The sequence below is a fragment of the Protopterus annectens genome, chromosome 12.part0 (assembly GCF_019279795.1).
Source record: "Protopterus annectens isolate FY-2018-M chromosome 12.part0, PAN1.0, whole genome shotgun sequence".
Taxonomy (NCBI): Eukaryota; Metazoa; Chordata; order Ceratodontiformes; family Protopteridae; genus Protopterus; species Protopterus annectens.
In genome coordinates this window covers 1,045,647,671-1,045,670,516 of record NC_056746.1, presented here as the reverse complement: position 1 = coordinate 1,045,670,516, position 22,846 = coordinate 1,045,647,671, and the positions used below count along the sequence as shown (strand labels likewise).

Sequence of the window (22,846 nt, the reverse complement as noted above, 5' to 3'; positions counted from 1 at the left end):
CCACCTAGATATTAACCTTCAGATAGTTAGCCTTCCCCAGCCCAGAGTTTTTTCACTTTGCCTCATAGTCATGCTGGTCCTAAATCTTTTAGGCCTTATGGTGTCTACAATTCTGATGGTCCCTCTAGCTAGAAACTATATGAGAGTACTGCAGTGGACTTTAGCAGTGCAGTGGTCTCCATCCATTCATCCATTGCAGGCAAGAATTCAGATTACAAGTTTTCAGACAACACATTGCTTGGTGGATAACATCTCAAGCAGTAGTCGAGGGGTGTCCTTTTCAGTCAGATTCACTGTTAGCACTAGTAACCATTGACATCTCTCTACTGAGAGGGAGCACTTTGAAGGAAGAATGATCCAAAGTACGTAGTTATCCCTAGAAGTCAATCTTCACAACAGTGTAATGGAGCTGAAGGCAATCTTCCTAGCATTGCAAGTATTTCAGGACCTCCTCTCCAACGGTGTGATTTCTATGCAGATGGACAACATGGAGGTAGTTTGGTACATCAACAAGCAAGGGGGAACATGTTCTTATCCTTATGTCGAGAAGCTATGAAAGTTTGACAATGGGTGATGTCTTCTTACACTTTCCAGTAGCAATGCACATACCAGGGTTAACCAGTGTGTTAGTAGACAAATTGAGCAGAACTGTCCTGATGCCTCATAAGTGGTCCCTCAATCCTGCAATGACATATTTGATCTTTAGTCACGGGGGCCAACCTTGCTCCAACCTCTTTGCTTTCTATCTCAACAACAAATGCAGCAGATATTTTGTCCTGATCCCTCCACAGGGTCAGCCACCAAGAGATGCTCTGGTCCACAATTGACATCCAGTTCTCCTTTCCACCTTTCCACCTTTGCACCTAATGAACAAATTCATACAGAAAGCAAGACAGTGCAAGGACAAGGTGATCCTCATTGCTCCTTTTTGGACCGCCAGACATGGTTCCCCTGCCTATGGTCTCTACTAGTACATCCCCCATGGATATTGGATCACTCTCTAAACCTACTGACTCACCCATCCGGACTGCTTCCTTCAGACCAGAAGAACATGAAGTTAACCACATGATTCATCGAATTTTAAATATAGCCAGAGATGCCAGGCTTCCCCCTGCAGTAATCAGTATTCTTTCTCCTTCTCAAAAACTGTATACTAGAAAAATATACCAGATCAAATGCAAACGATTGTCTATTTAAGCCCCTTCTAAAGGACTAGATCCTTTTTCAACGCCTGTTCATTCATACTATCATTCTTATCTGAACTCTTTGATAAAGGTTGCAGATTTTTCACCATCAAGGTTCAGATGGCGCCTATTTCAAATTTTCACTTTGAACGTAAGGATGTTCCTATAGTCTTGCTGAAAATTTCTAAAGCTTTCTTAAAAGGTACTGTTCTACTAAGACCTCCCATTAGAGACCCATCTCCTCCATGGAACATCACCATTTGCTGTAAGCTCTGACTCAGTCTCCATTTGAACCTGCAGCCATAGCAGACCTAAAATTCCTTCCTTGCTTGGAAAACAGTTTTCTTAGTAACTGTGACATCAGCCCAGACAAAATTCGGAGTTACAGGCACTCTCATGTAAATCTCTGTATTTAGTTTTTCACAAGGATAGAGTCTTCGCTAGAACCAGTGTGTCCGCTATTCCTAAGGTGGCATCCAAAGTAAACCTTAATCAGTCCGTAAACTTACCAGTGTTTTTCCCAAATATTCAAACGAAGGGGAATACTTGTTGCATATGTTAGATGTCCACAGATAACTCAGATTCTACATTCACAGAAAAAAAACAATTCAGAAGAGACGATCAATTGTTCATTTCATTTTCAAAACTAAAGTTTGGGAGAGTAGTGGCAAAGGTTACTTTGTCGAGATGGCTAGCAAATTGCTTCTATTTTGTCTATCATAAGAACAATTTACCCTTGCTAGTTAAACCAAAGGCTCATTGAACTAGGGCAGTTTCTAACTTGAAGGCCTTAATAGGGGACTGGTTATTGATGATATATGAGCTGCGGCCACTTGGTCTATGGAACACACATTTGTGTCTCAGTATAAACTGGAGGTACAATCCTGGTCACATTCCTCCTTTGGTTCTACCATACTCAGGAATGTCCTTCCTCGATACCATCCAGTTTGACAACTTGGGATTCTCTCCCATATGTTTGAAATGGATGAACATTTGCAACTTTGGATATGAAAGTTATGTACTTACCATAACATTAGATCTATGTTGTCTGATTTTCATCCAGGTCGAACCCACTCTCTCCTACCCCCCTCCAGATTATCACCTATGGCTTTGAAATGGTTGAGCAGACCCTTTGTTCCCTGTCAGTGCACAGTCATGTCAGGCTGTACTGTTTTTTTTTTTTTTTTTTTTTGCTCAGGGGGTCCCTTATATAGCATTATCCAGTTTCTGTTGAGGGAGCAAACTCAATCTGAGTAGCTAAGGTGGGGTCCAGGGAATTATGTGTAGGGAAGGAGTCAGCTCTGGATCCAAAGAAGCTTCTTAGTCGGTGCCAAGGTCGTATCCAGTCATATGCAACCCCATATGTCTGAACCGGATGAAAATCAGACAATATGTAGCTAATGTTATGGTAAGCACATAACTTTTGTATATGTTGATCAGAGATGGAGCGGGTAAGATTATCATGACATAAAATATTGATCCTTCTGACACCCTTATGATGCTTTTCTGACCATAGGTTACATCTTGGTAGTGTGAATGAAATATCTAAATCAGATGGCTTACATTAGGTTTCAGAGACAGATCAGACATCAGATTATGGATCTGAGTAAAAGATGCAGTTTTGTTATGTGTACATTAATATGTATTACTTTTAAGCCCTTAGCTAGCAAATATGTTGCTGGATCAGTGGTAGTGTTTTTAATGGGACAAGGTTTGGGTACACATCAGCAGAGACATTTAAAAGGACAGGGCAAAAGTAGTAATAGCAATATTTAGATGATCTGATTATGGTGATTATTTGGATCTCATTAGATATAAACATAATTAAGTACCAGGTAGTTCACTTTTCCTTAGGTCAACCATGCAAGACCTAGTGCAATTTTTGACACTTCAAAAAATATACTGCAGTTCAAGCAGAAAAACATTGGATTGCAAAGCTCACTGTTGTCTTTCAAATACTTTTGTGAGGGGTTGGGGCAGCTAACATCTTTGCTTGGTAATCAGGCTGCTAGATGGAGTTTATTTATTTATTTGCATTTGTTTACCGGGAAGGTCCACTGGGCCAATATGAGCCCATCTTCAGTGGAGGCCTGGGCAGAAAAGCTCCACAGTAAAATAAAAAAGTACAGTAATACAATAGTACAAGACAAGCTTTACAATGCAGTCAAGAAATACACGTTGTTAGTTCACAGTACAGAATGTTCACAATACTCAATGTTAATAAATAGTAACAGTACCAGTGATCAGTGTGACTAGTATAATATAACAAGAGGGTTGCAATTGAAAATTTACATTTAGGGTATAGTATTAAAGTATCATATTAGGAAATTACTAGTTTACCCAGTTGACCTATCAGTATCATTAATAATGGAAGTTAAAACATCTATGAGGTTAAAAGCTTTAGTCAATGTGGTAAGTTTTAGCAGAACAGTGTGAGAGTATAGTCAAGTAAGAGTAGAGTAGAGAGAGAGATAAAGAGTTATAAAAGAGCAGATATAGAATGGTGATGAAGCGGCATAAAAGGAGGCTGTCATGTTTTAGGATGTGATGATTTGGAACATGTACACTGCCAAAGAGAGGAGAGGTGTTGTTTCAGGGATTTTTTTAAAGAGAGCTGGGTTGCTGGTAGTCATAATTGATGGTGGGAGGTTGTTCCATAATTCTGAGATGGTAAAAGAGTGGAGCAATTGTCCTGCTGAGAGGTTTGGTTTTCAGATCGAAGATGTCTATTTGGAAGGTATAGAGTGAGTAGTGGGCAGGGTACTTAGATGGTTTGTATATAAATTTATGGGAAGTGGTTAGTTGTATATAAGTAAGATTTTGTGGAGGTTCAAGCCAGTTTAGCTGGTGTAAGGAGAAGCAGTGGTGGGATCAAAATTTTGCATTTGTTACAAATTTAGCAGTTTTATTATAGCATGTGTCTAGTTTGGATTTCAGAGATGACTGAATATTGGTAAGGAGAGGGGCACCATATATGAGAGACTGAAGCAGGAAGGAAGAGGCTAAGGACAGTTCTGAGGAGTGATTGAGGAAGTACTTGTGTCTATAGAAGATGCCCAATTATTTTATGACTTTTTTGATTGTTTGTGTCTTTTGGCTTTTCCTGGTTAGGGGTCGCCACAGCGGAACTCCAGTCCACTAATGATTGGTAGTTGATTTTTACATGCCAAGTTACCAGCCCTGATGCACAACCTTCAATGAAGGTACGCCCATTCACACATATCTCCATGCAGAAGACGCTCTAGCTGAGAATTGAACCGGACAGCTTCTTACTGTGAGGCAAAAATGCTACCGCAGCACCATTGCTGAGAATATGCAAATCAAATGTTAGACTTTCATCTATGATGACACCTAGCAGTTTAGTGTTTGGAACAACTTCAGTGATAGTTTTGTTTTGAGAATGAATGGTAAATTCATTCCTGTTTAGGGTGGTAGTTTTTTTCGAAGGTAAAATGCAGGAATTTTGCTTAGTTGGCATTTAGGGAGAGGTAATTATTAGCCATCCATGTTTCAGTGGAAATGAAGGCATTTTGGGTGAGATAAAGTTAGGATACAGAGTTGGCAGAGCAGATGATGGTTGAGTCATCAGCAAATTGGATGACAGTGCCTTGCATCAGAGTTGTGTGAAAGTTGTTTATGAAAATGCTAAACAAGAGAGGGACAAGTATGGATCCTTGGGGAATGCCTGTGGATGTATTCAGAAATGGTGAGAAAGAATGTTGCCATTTGGTGGATTGTTGTCTGTTTGTGAAGTAGTTTGAGAACCAGTTTAGAGTTGGGGTGAGATGCCTAATTTGGAGAGTTTAGTGAGAAGAAGTGGGGGGGGACTGTATTGAAGGCCTTGGAAAGGTCGAGGAAGAGCAAAGAAACAATTTTGCCAGCATCTCTGGCACAGTTGCTGGTGTCCATGAAGGACATAAGAGCTGTAGTAGTGCTGTGTCCAGGCCTGAAACCATGCTGAGTAGGAGAAAGGGTTTGGTTAAGAAGCAGATGGTTGAAGATCTGAGTGTGGATGCATTTTCCTAGTATTTTAGAAATAGGTGAGAGTATAGCTATGGGACAGAAGTTGGAAGTGTCACTATTTTTCCACCTTTGTGGAGAGGGAGAATATATGCTTTTTTCCAGATTGTGGGTACATGGGACACTTGAATAGATCTGTTGAGTAGAATACTGATGGGATAAGCAATAGAGCTGGCTGACATTTGAAGGAATTCTGGAGGTAAGTTATCATGTGCATTAGTGCCAGGTTTGAGAAGTTTTTTTTATAGTGGACGTTGGTATAGGGGGGAGAGAGAGAATGTGGGTAGTGAGGAAATTGTGGTATTCTGTGAAGATGGATCTATACAGGTGAGGTTAGATTGTGGAAAGGTGGCGGTGAGGTTGGCTTTGGTGTTAATGAAGTACGAGTTAGAGTGAGGCAGTTTCAGTGAGTGTTTTGTCTGGATCTGGACAATGATTGTTATTAGTGCCTGGATGTAGCAGGGAATTGATTGTGCCCCAGAATTTGTTTGGGTTTTGCAGAATTAGGTAGTGTTATTTTTGATGACTTGACATTTTACTTGATTATGCAGCTGTTTATATATGAGGCCAGAAGGGTTTTGTTTATTTTGCCAAGCTTTCCATGCTTTGTCCTTGGCTGTCATAAATTGCTTAGTGGGTTTGGTAAGCTAGCTGGCATGATTAGTTTTCACTCTCTTTTGACATAGGGGGCTAAATTATTTAGTATTCAGAGGAATGTTGAATTGAAAGGTTCGACAGCATCATCAAGGGGAAGAAGTTTTAGTGCATCCCAGTTAATAAAGGAAGTTGGGCAGAAATGAGATAAGTCTCTAGCTTGCATTTATTGGTGTTCACTTAAAAATGGGTTATTTTTGCGTAATATAAAGGCAGATAGGTGATCACTAATACTGTTGGGTAGTGTACCAGAGGAAGAGATTTTATTAGGCTCAGAAACCTTTATCCAGACCAGAATGGAACCTTTGTTGTTGTTATTGTTGGGATGAGTTATTTTAGTTATTAGCTGGGTGAAATTGTGTAGGTTGATGCTGGTGTTGGTGCTGATGGGAGATATCAAGCCAGTTAATGTTAACTTCTCCCAGAATGATTGTTTCATTATTTATATTTTTACTTGTTTGGGCAAGGATTTCTTCTAGTATAGGAATGTTATTGCCTGGGGGAATGTATATTACAGCAATATAGAGACTTTTACAGTTATTCATTTTTTAGAAAGGCTATTAATGTTTTGACTGTAGAAAACCGTGGGATAGACTTGGTGTATGGAACTATAGTGAAGGTATTTTTGATATATCATAGCAGTATCTCCAGCTCTTTTGCGAGGCCTGTCACACCTTAGACAAGAGTAGCCTGGGGGCAGAAATTCTGTATCTTTGATGTATGGTTTTAACCAGATTTTGGTAATGGCCAAAATATCAGTTTTTTGTTTGAGCTATCCAGGCATGTTTTGTTTCTGATACTTTGAAGGTTGTGTTGTGAGATTTAGTGATTTATAGGAGGTGGGAGGGTTGAGAGTGGTAGCGGTGGGACCTAGATTTGAATGTATGTCTCCACATTGTGGTAAGTTGGAATGTATTTGTGGGAGAACTATGAGTAGTTGTTTCCTTTCTTCTGTTATTATGATCTAGAGCAGAGTTTGTCTTCTAGTTTTTATGTAGGGGAAGGAATTTCACTTTGGTTTGTAGGATTACGTCTGTAGCATATAGGCTTGAGGCTACTTTGGGGAAACTGGAACACGATTGTGTATGTATAGATGTTATGGAAGTACATTTGTAATACAAGCAAGTTGTGTGGTGTGATGTTAGTTGTAGTAGGATGTACAAAGGTAGGGAGAGTGAGGAGTATAGTGTTAGAGATTAATTGTGGAGAGGAGAAGCTTATGTATGTAATGGGAAGTGATAGGTATTAGGATAGTAATGGTTGAACAGGAAAAGAAGTTTGATTTCAGGATGAAAAGAGTGTATAGACAGTTGTTAATTAGTTAGGTAGTAAGTCTAAGAATATTGAGAGGACAATGGTTATTAGGGTAGTGGTGGTTTACCAGAGAAAGAAGTTTGGGCCGAGATGAGGGTGGATATGGTGCAATAAGGTAAGTAGCTATTGGGTAGTGAGGAAGCTAAGTAGGGTAGGATTAGGTCAGGTGAGAGTGATTGTGAAGAGGTTGTGTGATAGGATGAATTATGAAGAAGGTGTGTGATTGGATGAGCAGTGATAATGGGCGGACTACGGTATAGAAGTATGAAAAAGTAGTGTGATTGGGTGAGCTGTAATGATGGGTGGGGTTAGGGATAGAACAAATGTAATTGCAGTGGGGGTGGGTAGAATAGGGGAGCTTTGTGAGCCTGAGGGTAACAAGGGCAAACAGAGCTGGATGAGCCACAACACAGATGCTTGCAAGAAAAAACAATCAGTTGAAACCCTAAAGGGATAAGTAGAGACGCTTAAAAGGAAATTATAGCAGCCAAGAGAATTGGAATCTAAGGGTAACAGGGAAGAAGTTAGAGTGAGCTGTAGAAGAGAGAAGAGATATGTACGGGAAAGCCTATGAAGATGAATGCTATTATAGATGTAGGTGGCTTTAGTTTAGCAGTTGGATATTCAGGAGAGCAGATGGAATGGAAGAGAAGAAATGAAAACGTAAGCAGGGGTGGGAAATAGTGCAATCAGCACAGTTCAGTGATGTGCAAGAAACCTGTTATGCAGGTAATATGTAGGTACAAAGTAATTGTAAGTAGGCATACAATTTTGATAAGTAATATATTGCTAGCAGGGCTGTTGCAGCCGGATGGGTTCAGTTGCTCAGGTGTCTGATGGGATGCAACTGTACTTTTGTGTCAGTCCGTTTAAAAGAGGGTTTGCAACAATATTTTACTGCTGCTGCACATCACCTTGCTGACTGCATATAGTGGAGAAAGCCAGATAATTTTGTATACTTTGAACTTCTGTTGTTTTCTTGGGTAATACTTCATTAGAATACATTTTTATCAATGTGATATGAGCATCCCAGGACACTTTTCCAGAGTACTTTAAATGAGAGTTTTAAGAACTAGAATTTTCTTTGATGGTGGTGTTTGCAGGACATTCTGACCTAGAGTCTCTTAACTTTGTTTCACATTTAAAATTGTTTGCGTTTCCTGAGAAAAATATTTTACTATTTATGACTCCATCTTTAGTAAGTCTCTGTAGCAAGAGCCATCTCAGAATAAGGAAAATGTTATATGAAATATTCAGTACAACACAGGGCCCTGCAGATTTTTTTTTAGTTAGATCATGTGTTCTTTTCCCTTTCATTACTGTCTCTTTTGGGGAGTATTATTATTTATTAGAGATGTTTAAAAAAATTATGACTCCAGCCTAGTTGTAAGCACTATTACTGCAGCCTATCTGGAATTAGATTTTTATTCCTTAGAGTAAGATGTAGGTAGCAGAATATTAGAACAGCTGGAGAATCACTATTTATGTCAGTGTATGAGAAATAATGTTCTGAAGTAGAGTTTTTGGGAAGATTACTAAAAAGGTTTGGGTGATTGTGAGTGAGTGAGTGAGTGAGTAATGCCTTGGGGGGCATAAGCTGTTGGATCTGTTGCCACATCCATTTTCAAGAGCCAGTGTTATGGTAAACACTTCGCATAACTTTATGCTGCAGCCTTGTGAAATTCTTTGTCTCCATTTTCAGTCAGCAGTACTAGCTAGCTGCAGTACCAGTTTGGGAACAGATGTCTAGCAGATTTTACTTTAAGTATCATTGCTTCTCCATAGCCTTCCTGTCTTTGCCACCTCAGTTAGAGTCCTCTTAACATAAGCACTGCTTGTGAATTAGTCTTTGTATAGTTTCGGCTGAAGAGACATTCTGTGGGAAAAGTAGTGCATATATAGTGAGTGATTACAACATGAATAAATCTTCCCAAGAGAGCATTGGTTGCAGTAGGCACCATATGCTGCTCCTTCATATGTTTTCTTCCCTGTTTATCAATTTTGGTTTCAGAAATCTCACTAACTCTACCAATAAGCCTCTAACAGGGACAACAGGAACTCTATCTTTATCGTTTAAGTTAATTGTCAGCATAATACAGTTGCATGGGTAGTAAACTGGTAACTAGAATAGCAGCTTAGTCTTAACAGTTCTATCCAGTGTAAAAGATTTCCATCTATCTAGTGCTGTTGAATTGTATTTAACTCCTATATCAACCCAATGAACAGTGCTGCTCATGCCATTTACACAATTTACTAGGCAAGTAAGGGATGAAAACTGCTTGTCAGACCTTTTTTCCATATCACAGAAGCAGTTCTCACATGGACCCACGCACGCACACACATACACCTTTGGACAATTTAGAGTCACAAAACTGCCTACCACATTTCTTTGGGATGAGGAAGAAAATCGAAATACCAGAAGAAAACCCATATGAACACTGGGAGGACATGCATATTCTGTGGAGAAGGCATCCTAGAAAAAAAAAAAGAATCACAGAACCTCTTTGGCAGTAATAATGGTATTTACTGCAACACTCTGCCACCCAGTATAAAATTTACTACTGTATTAAAAAAATATTACTACCATATTAACTTCTCAAGAAAATTGTAATGCTTTACTACCCCAGGTCTTTAATGTGACCAACAGTTAAATGCAATATTCTTTCTTCTGTATAACAATACACATTTGGTTGAAATTGAAAGAGAATATTTGTTAAAAAAGTAAAGGAATGAAATACTCAAGATTGTAAACATTGCTGTTGTGTTATGTTACTTGTAGGTTTATTACAGGTGGATTTTTTATTTATTTATTTATTTGCATTTGTTTACCGGGAGGTCTACTGGGGCAGGGTGAGCCCATTTTCAGTAGAGGCCCAGGGAGAAAAGCTCCAAAAACAACATGATAAAGCTACAGAATCAAAATACAGAAATCAAGCAGCAATGGTACAGAACACTACATTACAGAATAGGTGATACAATAAAATAGATAATACGAGTTATACAGATGTTAGATTTTAAGTATGCAAGCCAAACGAGAATACAATTGATGACATGGGATAATAGCGAATGTGTGAACAATGCAGTAGAGAGGGAAAAATGGAGAGCAGCAGATTAAAGCTTCTGAGAGTGAGGGACAGCCTTAGAGCTATTGTTATATAGGCATCAAGAGTGACTAGAACATATGGTAGGTAACTGATATAGTAGTAGATTATGTGTGGCTGGGTGACACATGTTGGACTTAGTAAGTTGGATACACTGAATGTATATATGAGGAGTCTTATGTAACACCTTTCTTTCTATTAGGAAAGACTGTAATTTTAGAATGGTTGTATTGTAACTTATATCAATTTAAATCCTTTTAGATTTTTGTTATTGTGGATCCAATTACCACCTCACATCACGCTGGTTAAATCTTTTAATTACTTCAGAGTTGCACCAAATACACATATGGATAGAGATAAATACATTTTGAGGGTTTCTGGTTTGCAGTGACCAATGGCTATGAACCAATAATACAACTATAAAACTATGACTTTCCTTTTATTTATTTAAGTAATCATACGCCCTTGCGCACGCGTGCACACACAGCATTCAACACCTCTGGGCAATTTGGAAGACTAGCCATTTATCTATAGCAAGCCTTAGGAAGCCAGAGCATCAGCCAAGCACCTATGCATTATATACAACGTGTGTGTGTGTGTGTGTGTGTGTGTGTGTGTGTGTGTGTGTGTGTGTGTATGTAGAAATAAATACATTATAAATATATATATATATATATATATATATATATATATATAAAAATATATATATGTAGATATATATATGTGTGTGTGTATGCGTGTGTGTGTATATATATATATATATATATATATATATATATATATATATATATATAGCATTAGCATGAATCATTTGCAACTCAGAGAGTGACAGTATAAGAGTAAAGAAGAAAATATTGTATTGTGCCATTTTCCTAAGAATAGAAAAAGAGAGGGTGGTGAGTGTAAAAGGATCCAGGAAAATGCAACAAAATGCAATAAAACTTCAGTAATTCCCACAAACAAATCCAGCGATCCAATCAATGTGTATGGAAGCCACTGAGTCAAACCATCAATTCACATGCAAAAAAGTCTTTGCATGTGAATTGATGGTTTGACTCTGTGGCTTCCATATGCATTGGTTGGATCGCTGGATTTGTTTGTGGAGATTTTCCTAAGGATGTTTCATTTCTCGTTTTTCTATATTTTTCTTTCTCATTATCATCTTCTACACTGAAACTAAGTAATTGATTTGAAGTTTTCGGTAGTGGTATTATATGAATTTATATATAAGTTATTTGCCTTTCTAATTATGTAATTTGGGAAATGTACTGATAGTGGTTATATACTTTGAGGATCATTGCAAAATGTTTTGCTTTCCTTAGCTGCAAAATATGCATATACTGATTTGCAGTGCAAATTGCCATAAATTGCTGTTGCACACTGTCTGTACAAAAATGAAATATCTGTAAGAATGTTTTACAGTGAGCTGCTTCTGCTATGCAGAAAGAATTAAGCAATCTTCAGTTTAATTGTCTCCCCTAGCTAAAATCATGGAAAAATGCATCCATAAACAATTGCTAGACCACCTAATCCAATATAACTTACTTTCCAATTCACAAAATGGTTTCAGACCCTCACACAGCACTACTACTGCCCTTCTTTCCTTCACTCACTGTATCGGCAAAAAAACGTAACCTTAATAGGCTTTCCTCTGCACTGTTTATAGATCTATCTAAGGCATTCGATATGGTAAATCACCAAATACTTATAAATATCCTCAAACCTCTGTCACTAGATGCATCTGCTATAAAATGGTTCCAATCCTATCTAGAAAACAGACAACAGGCCGTGCTTTGGCATAATATTCTATCTACCCATCTACCCATTAACATAGGGGTCCCCCAAGGGTCCATATTAGGACCACTCCTATTTTCTATATTTATCAACGACCTTCACCTAGCAATCCCCCAAGCTACATGCATACAATATGCAGATGATTCGACACTTATATGCTCAGCCACATCCACACCTGAGCTTTATGGTTTACTCAACGCTGCCTCCTACTTAACCCCAAAAAACTTAAACTCCTTCTTTTCACTCCTACTAGTAAGTCCCCCCATTAAACCTCACAGTAACATCCAATAACGATATTCTTAAATCCCCAGACTCGACTACCAAACTACTTGGTATCACCATAGATAACAACCTTAACTTTGATACACATATTAATAATACCTTAAAATCTGTTAACAGAAAACTGGGCTCTCTCTACAGAATCAAACCCTTTCTCTCTCCTGCAGCAAGAACAACTATTGCTCATACTCACCTAATTTCTACTCTCCTCTATGCCTCACCCATATACACTAACCTCTCTAAAATCAACCTTAATAAAATGGAAAGTGCCTACAATAGCATAGCCAGATTTGCCACTGGAAACCCTTTCAGAACCCACCACTGTATTAACCTAAAGCAACTAGGATGGCTTGAATTACAAAATCAGCTTAAATTCCACCAACTTACCATTGTCCACAAAACCCTTTACCATCCTACAGATACCCCTATACTATCTACCCTCATTGTCCCCTACAACAATCTTAAGACCTTACGTTCGTCACAAAGACTGCTGGTAAATATTTGTAAATCTAACAACAGGGCCAGAGACTCTCTTTTCTGTAATACTGCTGGAAAATCCTGAAACCTTCTTCCTACTGAACTTTCCTCTGTTCCCTCAATATCACTCTTCAAAAACAAACTGAAGCTTTTTCTCAGAACACAGTGGTTATGCCCTTGTACTAAACCTGACTGATATATTACCTTTCTTCCTTGGATCTACCTACGCTCCTCTTTTCTATATTCTTGTTCCTTTTCTTACTAACAACAAACTTATTCCTTTCTAGATCTTTTCTTATTATCTCCTCAAAACTTCTTTAATTAAACCTGTTTTTAACACATATTCTGAATATTGCAGCTCATACTTTTGTTGTCCTTCTTTATGCCAACCTGCTTACTAATAACTTATCTAACTCAGCTGCTATCCTTTAAATGCTATATTACAACTACAGCTGTATTATGTTAAGTGATTTTAACGTAGCACTACACTATGAACAAACAACCACTGAGATTATTCCTTGTCTTTTTTCTAGCAATGTTTAGCATGAATTTAATCTTGTATATGTTATTATATTCATGCTTCCTCAGAGTTTATCTCCCTGGAACTCTGAGATTATTCCTAGTCTTTCTTTCTAGCAATGTTTAACATGAAATTAATCTTTGTATATGTGATTATATTTTTGTGCTTCCTCTGAGCTTTTCTCCCCGGGCCTCTACTGAAAATGGACATGTATCCAGTAAGACTAGCCCGGTCAACAAATATAAAATAAAATAAATAAATGTATTTGTTAACCAGGTAAGTTAGCACATATTTCTTGGATCCTTTTCAAATGCAACATGGACTGTAAGGACAAGGGTAAATGAAATATGTAAGTAGAATTTCCTGTGTCTAGTCACTTAACTTGCATGTTTTTTCAGAATCATCAGTGCTGCTACTTACCTTAACTGACCTCAAATGGCTAGATTTGACCTCTTCTGCCAGATTTGTGTTGATAGTGGAAAAGGATGCAACATTTCAAAGACTGCTGGATGACGACTTCTGTAACAAACTATCACCATGCATAATGATTACGGTAAATTATTATTTGTAGAATAATGTCTATCACATTTTCCAAAGCAAAGGCTGCAGCCCTTAGCAAAAGAAGGCTGCAATTAACTTTAGTAGACTGCAATTTTAAAACACACCTGAAAGTTTTATCAGCCAGCCATACTTATGACATTCTATTTTGGAATCATCACAATTAATAAAGTACTATTTATATTCAACAGAATAACAAGACATTTGTATTAAAAATAGATGGCTGAGTTTCTAAGGAGGTTTCACTCAAAGCTGGTATTCCCATATTACAATGTTTCATATCCAAAGCAGAAAATACTTCTGCTGTCACTGAATTGCTATTGAACAGTCAGTGTGCCAAGACAGCAAATTAAACTGTTACACAAAACAAACTACAGATGTAATATAATTAAAACAAAATCATTTAAGGTTAAATTTTAGTTGTCAAATGTTCAGTATATCTGAGAGGTTCAAAAATGCCTACTTGCCTAAAAATTAAGTAGTGTATAAAGGTTTTATGGACGTAAAAGTTATGTGTAGCACAAGTTCATAGTTCTCTAAGTACTTTATGTACTTTCAGCAGTTCAGCGTCTGCCCTTATATTCACCATAACATAACATATCATCCCAGATTAGTTAAATCAAAGTCAATGACAGAATGTTCACATCCATGCTTCAAACAAGCTTGTCATACACAGCAACTAAATATACCTTGGGGCAAATGCTTAGTTAATCATTTAGCAAGTGATTGACAGAGCAAACAAGTGACTGAAGAGATTTCAAGAGTGCCTCTTAGAATATATCAAAATTTATATACATTGCCCAACAGAAAAAAGATGATTAAACAACCACTTGAACTGAATGTCACACAGTACTCCAAGCTATATCCATACTATCTAAAAAAGCAAAATATTGTAGCAATCAGAAGTTCACCAATTCTTAGGCTTCCAAAGGTCTTCCATCAGCATGAGTATTACCCAGAGGCAAACACCAAAGGAGAGCAGTGAGCACATTGTGTAGCACTGGAATGCCAAGCTACTGGAAATGGACCTTCCATATGGAGGATACATTTTTGGAGTTCTAGAATACCTAGCTTTAAGACTAGACATCCACTTGATAAATAAATGTATAAAAGCGCACTAACAGTAAAAATTCATTGGAGTTATGGTAAGTGGACAAAAATAATAATTGTAGGAATTCATGCTTTCCCTGTATGCAGCCATCTGCTACCAGCTTTAGACATAGGCAGCTAGTTAGCAGCCCATGGGTTTCTGAATGTTAGAGTCTTTGGCACTGACCCATTAATCATAGTTCAATGTCTGACACATTTAGTGATCTTACTCTGAGAGGGAAGGGATACTTGGGTATTTATTTCTGGTTTCATTTAATTTGGCTTTTCTTAACATCAAGCTGTTGTGTTTGGCACACACATACTTCCCTTTGGAGTGCACTAGATCTGAGGGAGTGAACACACCAATAAATCTTCTTTGGATAAGGTCACAGTAATAGTAAATCAACATTTGTGTTTTCCCATCTGGTGTGTCTTATTTTTCTAGTAGTGCACATTCCACATGAGGAACCAGTGTGGGTCTTTTGCTTCCTCAGGCAGGTAGGTGGTATTGGTACAAAACTACCTTGACTGACCTGTACTGTTCCACATTTTCTTCACTTCTCACAATCTGAGTGTCAATGATCCTTCAGTCATGCTAAAATAATTTAAATTGCTTAAGGGTTTATATAAATCATTTTTTTTATTCTTACTATTTGTATTTAGTTGTTTTATTTTCTTTCACCACTTCATTTTAACATTTTTTTAGTATGGTCAAAAGATTGAGGTATGCTAAATCTGCTTCTAGAAGGGAACTAACACAAAAAGCTGCATGTAGTGTTTCTTTTGCTTAGACATAGACCTTAGCAGCCAAGTAGTCCGGATTATGTGGAATGCTCCTCATTTTAAAGGCATTCTGAGGTGCTTTTCCACTTTTACGCATGGAACAGTGGTGGCTTTGCTTTGTGTTTTTTATTGGCTCATATACAGCAAATAGAGTGATTCAGCATTGAAGTATATGAGCCAATCAAAAATTAATTTTCTTGGCAAAGCAAGCCGATGAGGTGAGAAAGAAATTGACCAATTACTACAGGACTTTCCCCTAGCAACACAACCAATATTAACATCACAATGGTTTTCACACCATTGCAATACCTTGAAAAATGGGTATTGCAGAACGGGTCTACGTCATAAGATCGACAGACCATTTGATCGACATTCATTTGGTTGACAGCTCATTTGGTCGACAAGCAGTATTCAAGGCACTTAGGGATTTGCCCCCCTCCCCAATGTTGTGCGACCCTGGAATTGATATATATAGTTGGGGTGGTGTGGGGGTCACAGCCCCCCACCTATTTCCGTTTAAAACATGAAAATACAACAAAAACTACACATTTTAAATGAAAATATGTGGGGGGGCTTTACCCCCCACACCCCCCAATGTGGGGGGCTGTGCCCCCCCACACTCCCTAACTTTATATATCAACTCCAGGGTCGCACAACATTGGGGAGGGGGGCAAATCCCAGGTTTTTGCCTTGAATACTGGCTGTCAACCAAATGAATGTCGACCTTATGAAGTACACCCTGCAGAACACATTTTTTCATTTATTTTTGGAATGCACTTCTTTTCCTGAAGAAGGTTTGGAATTTTCCTTCTATAGCTGCTAAAAGTCCTTTTTAGTGAAGAAGTGAGGAAGACCGGAACAATGCACTGTGAAGGAGATTTTGATTGAAGGACTAGGAGAAAAGATGCTGGCAGGCTGTAGCCTGTAGGAGTGTCCTTTGCAGAGTGCTACAAGTCCAAACCTTTGCTCAGCTCATAGAAAGATCATAATTCCATTTTAACCTTAAGGTGTGACGTTTATTGAATACATTTAGGAAATCAGGACGGTGGCACTTCTGCTGGGCTGGTTCGGAGGTTTTGTGGAGTTTGCCTGCCTTCCTTTTGCTTTGTGCCACAGTTACTGGAGTTTAGAGCTGCCTTCCTTGCTGTTTTTTTTTTTTCTTCTGGAGCCCAGTGTTTCTCATGGAGCTGCTTGGCATACCTGTATAGAGGTAAGTTCCTGACTTCATTGGCTCAGTTGGTCAAATGTAGGATTAAAAAGAGGTTATTTTATTTATTTTGTTTTGTTTTTTGGGGGGAGGTCTGTTCAGAAAAGTAAAGCTCTTCCTTGGTGAATTAGTAAGGACTTCAGTGGGCCAGTAATGGTATGTAACGTCACTAATGCCAGCTTGGAGGTTTATAGTAGGGTAGTGTTTAGCAATCATTTAGAGCAATGTAATATTGTAGAAAATGTTACTAATGGGCAGTTTTAGCTTGATTCTATATATTAGTAGTTTTAATTTTAGTATGATATTCTACAGTAGTGCTGTTTTGTATTTGGTTAGATATGGTTTTGTAGAGTATAAAATAAGATTTAAATTACAAGTCATGTTTTTATAGAATTTTAGAAATGTACAGTGCTAATTTTTGGCAATGTACTTGAACTTCACACTTTTGTTTGAAAGTTCACTTCAACCAGGCACCATGAAAATGGTACACTTTTGCAGAGTGTGAAAATCGGGTGCTCCGCATTTTGGTTGTTTGTCACACATTGTTAGGCTCTGTGTTCCACATTAGCCGCTTAAGAGGTTGAGAGCTATGGCACAGACTACAAAGTGGAAGAATGTGAGCAGTGCACTAAGTTTAAACAAGCAACACAACTTTAAAGGCTTAAAGCTATAACTTCATTAAAAAAGATTTAAATCTCTTGAATTATCTTTTTAAACTGGAGCCTGTTAAAGTGGAGAAAAAAAGTGGATCCCTAAGAGAGATGAGACATTAAAGAATATTTCAGATTCTGGGTATACATCCTTCCTATATTTTTAGCTCTTAATCTAAAAATATTCTTCTAGAAAAAAAAATGTATACCTTGTCTTTTTCCTCTCTTGGTTTTATTTTTTGGCTTGCAACCTGACCTCTGTAAAAGGTGAGAAATTAAAATTATAAATTAAATTCTGAGGGAGAACTGGGCTTCCCCTCCCCATGTAGATAGGAACAACAACATTTTATTATCCACTCTGAACACACTGGATATGATGAAGTCCCATGGAAAAAGCACAAGGTGCCTCACAGAAGGAATTCATTTTTAACATTAATTGCCCAACAGGACAATACCACATAAAGTATGAAAAAAAGAAACTGCCAAGTCACATAAAGACCCTCACCTGAAAACAAACAAATCACATCTGAAAAAAAGACATTTTAAATATGATGAGATGTAGCAGTACACTAACTAATGTATATATTTTGTCTTACTTGTATAACTGAGTTAAACTGCTTAATACATGAAGAACTGAAATTGTTTCTGTTAGGTAAATGTCTTTGCTTAAAATTGAATGAAAATTGGATTTTAAGGTACAAATACTGTATGCATTTACGTAAATGGTTTCCAGTACTTTTCCAGTGACACAGCTTCACTGATGTTCTAAATTTTTTTGTTGGCACAGAAAATGCGTATATTTTTTTTCCTCACATAGTAGAATAAAGTCATACCTAATGTAGATCAATGTGTGTATGTACCTTTAAGAAGCTATCTAAGGGCTTGCACAAGTGAATAAATACTGAAGATTTACAAGCCTGACTGTCATTTTGTAGTAAGCTGTTGAGATGTAAGCATGTATGTACATTCTGTCTGTTAACCAGTTTGTTTATATTTTATGAAGCTGCTATCCTTCCTGATGTGTTTTTATGTATTAAAGCATCTAAATTAGACATGTCCAACCTGCGGCCCCCGACCTCTAACTGCAACATCAATATACGCATGCTCCAAAACACTTTTTTGTTTTGTGTTTTTCACGGCTGTGACCTATAACTCTGTCGGTGTGTGCATGCACCAAAGCACCATTCCAGTTTTGATTTTTTTGCACCAAAGAAGGATCTGTGTGCTCCCGCCGTTATTTTGTGGCAAAGAATCAGTGTGTGTGTGTGTGTGTGTGTGTATATGTGTGCATGACAGAGAGACACATGCACAAAGAGGCTAATGATGATCAATTTACCTAACGAACACACATAAGTTAGCTCACAAAAATATCGTACATTAAAAGTACACTTTCATTAAATTGTGGCTTTCCTGACAGAGAGAGTGTTGTATTGAAGCATACTTCTCAACTGTATGAATTTTCACTTCATCTTCCAATTTGTGTCTTTTGCTTAGGAAATAAAATTAGTCATCCAAGGTAATGCAGTTCCAGGGAGTAAGAATGAGACAGTAGCTTAGGGTTAATGGGTCAGTAGTGGATTGACTTTGTGGGATTATAGCATATAAAGTTGAACTGTTTTTTTTCTGACAAACAAAAAGATGCACCCAGTACTGTTTTATCATTTTTGGGTTCTAAGCAGTGGGAGATTGGACAACAATAAGTATAGCTTTGGTGGATCATCAATACTGGCAAATCAGGTGGGCACAATGTCATTTTTTAAATGTTGTGGGTTTTAGTGTGTATGTGTGTGTTGGTGTGTTGGGAGGGCTGCAGCAGTAGATGGTTATTAAAGACCGAGACGTACGGACTGTGGAGAATATGTTTCTTTGTTTCAAAACCTGATACTTGGGTACTAGGCATGTCAAAAGTAAATTTTTTAAGACATATCTTCTTGCCATTTGCAGTGGATGGATATTTATATTTAATGGATAATGCTAGCAGTATGAGTGTGGTCCTGTAGGGATCTGAAGGATGCCAAGTCTACCATTGCCAATGTCTTGTAAAGTGACCTGGAAATGGATATTTGGATGTTACTGAAAAAATACTAAAAATATAGTTTAATTAAACAAAGTGCACTTGAAATTTGCAGGCCATAATTTAATTTATTAGACTAAATTAGGGAGTGATATAATTCTTGGGAAATAGGCAGCCCTAGTTTCAGTGAAAGCTCTGTGGTTGTTTGCAGGTAAGAAGTTGCAGTATGTGGATGCAATGTGTTTTATTTATTATTTTGAATGCATTTGTCATTTGAAAGCATGGTTTTCTTTGTTGCAAAAGAAGCCAGGATTGAATGAGCTATATAATGCTTAACTGACAATGATGGGATAGAAAGTTTATAAGTGATGTATAATGTTTGCAGCTACAGTTGTTTCAATGGTGTCTGTGATGCAAAACTACTTTTGAGCCTGTGTCCCACTTTTATTTTTCTCTTTCTCCAGATTTCTTGCTCTAAGGTTGAGAAGTATGGTTCCATACAAAATCAGAAGGTTGTATTTACCCTGGAAGACTTTTCAGCATAAATACGAGAAACAGAGCCTTTTTAATACCTTTGCTTATTTCCAATAGAAACTGCCATGTAACCTTGCAAATAACATTCTTATTAAGCTACTTTAATTCTTTTGGAATTGACAAGTATGCTTCATTGGTTCGGACATAAGCACAGAGTGCCAATGTGACAGCTCAGTAAACTGTCAGTCTGTGAATAACTTCTGCACAAATTAAAATGTCTGAATGTCAAATGGCTTTAGATTGGAAGGAAGTTATATGCTTACTCCAGTATGTAGTATGATCTTAGAGAGTTTATGGATTTCTTATTAATTTACTTTTTGCTGAGCAGTTGTTTGCTAATTTATTGATGGTCCTTTTGGTGGTGGGAAATTGGATGGATGAGTTCATCTCTAGTATGATTTTTTTTCAGATATTTTTACTTCCAGTTTCATTCAGTGAGTGTGTGTCATGTGATTACTGAGGTTGCCTATGTTAGAAGTAGGGGCTACTTTTGTGTGTGTGTGTCTGTGTGTGTGTGAAAGAGAGAGAGAGATTTAATATGTATACTGAATATATTTTTGCAAATGGAATTCTTAAATAGGCTAGTATTCTTGGGCAATATTAGATCTTAGCCATCCAGCTAGGAAAGTTTAGTATGTGGATTTTCCATCCAGTTTGATGAAGGCTATGCTACTTACTCAAGGAGTATATTTATGGCTATCTATCCAGTTGTTATGTTGCTGAACTACATTGTTTGATAATGAGAGGAGCTTTTGACAGAAGGTGAAGTTTTTGTGTCAAAAACCTGTCCATACAATGTGGCTTGTTTATGTTGCAGTGAAGGCTGTGGTCTTTGTAATTAGCGTTTTAAGTATAACCAGTATTTCTGAGGTGGAGGAAGTCTCTTAAGGCAGGATCTTTCTAAGCCTGTAAAGCAAGCCAGTGATGAAATGTATAGGGGCCAGTGAGAGACAGAGGAAAGCAAGAAGCTTTTTAGTCTGTTTGGATAACTAAGTGAACTTAGTCCTTTGACGATTTTTGTCAGAAATGGTTGTAGTCTTTCTTTTGGCAGGGTGTTTTGCTGAGGCACATGCCAAAAGCGGCTTTGCACTCAGCAATGGCTCTTATAACAAAAGAATACAGGGATATTATGATCACAAAAAATAAATAAATAAAATAAAATAAAAGGCTCAGAGTGCAGAGAGGTGCAGAATAGCAAGACCAACTGAAAAAAGAGAACTGCACCAGACTTACACAGCCACCACGTTTATTTGCAAAAAAGAATAAAAAGTAAAACAACGTTAGTGCTTTCACGACTGCTCTTGTCGCTTCATCAGACGGTCGTGAAAGTGCTAATGTTATTTTACCTTTTATTCTTTTTTTCAAATAAACGTGGTGGTTTTGTAAGTTTGATGTTATGATCACCTTGTCCCTGGATGAGATACCCTTACTAATGAGGTGGGCCATGTAAAAATCTTTCCATACAATGGAGACAACATGGTGGTCAAAAGTCAAGTTTCTATCAACCACAGTGCCCAAGCACCTCACAACTGATTGCGTGCTTACAACATTGTTATTAATGTGATAATCTGTGGGGACATGACTCTCCCCAAAGGGGATGATGATGCATTTTTGACATTTAGCTTGAGGCCATGTTTCTGGCACCAGTCATTTGTTTGGGTGAGACTCTCTTGTAACTTATTTAGAATTGTTTTATTAAGTCAGTAATGTGAATTCTTTACTTTCTTGCAAATTTGTTGGCTTATTTTTGTGGATTATAGTATTGTAGGACTGCTAATGTTAACATTTTACGTAGTTGGACTGCTGGAGTGGTTTTCCCAGTGAGAAATGTTAGCGCTGTAGTGAATATCTGTTGATTTGTAAAAAAAAAAAACAAAAAAAAACACACACACACACACACATATATATATATATATATATATATATATATATATATATATATATAAACTAAGATGTTAGAGTTAACTGTTAGAGTAGAGAATTAGAATGAGAATTAGAATTTTAAGGCAACTATTAGGCATTTATTACATTTATTCATTGTTCATATGCACCTACAGTACAGCCAGAAGGTCGACTTTGGTCGCCCGTGGCAGCAAAAGAGTTAATTATATGATATATTTTATATGTGGCCCCAGGACAATTTCTGTTCACTCAATGCGGCCCCGGCAAGCCAAAAGGTTGGACACCCCTGATCTAAATGATATACCCTGCCTGCTTGTCATCTATGTTATAGAAGGATGAGCAACACCTAACAAGATCTGGAAGCATAGGAGAAAGTCACGGTCAGCTGCCTGTCAGGTGCCAGGATTTGCCACATAATGCATGCACTTGGGTCTCTCCGCAGAAAGTACAAATATGACTCTGTCATTGTACATGTTGGTGTGAATGACCTAAGACATACCTCCATGGGCTACATGAAAAGAGACATGGAGGAGCCCTCTGATCTTGTAGCTCAGGCAGGTATGACCCTAGCCTTGAGTAACATCCTACCGTCGCCAAGAATGATACCACAGTACAAGCAGAAAATGGCTGATTTCAACAATTGGCTAAGTTTCTGGTGTCATTCAAAGGGGATCCAGTATCTGTCTGCTTGGGACGACATGATAGACAGACCTCGATGCTTTGCCAGAGACGGCCTGCATCTGTCACCCCTGGGATTACTGATACT

General features: G+C 37.7%; 1 protein-coding gene across 1 annotated transcript in view; it reads left to right on the top strand.

Annotated features, from left to right (window-relative positions):
- The window catches only part of SPO11 (SPO11 initiator of meiotic double stranded breaks), a 1,671,983-nt gene that overhangs the window by 981,757 nt on the left and 667,380 nt on the right, over positions 1 to 22,846 (top strand). Inside the window, exon 10 of the mRNA XM_044090058.1 lies at positions 13,787 to 13,896. Coding sequence (XP_043945993.1) covers positions 13,787 to 13,896 — 110 coding nt within the window. The remainder of the gene's footprint in view (positions 1 to 13,786; positions 13,897 to 22,846) is intronic.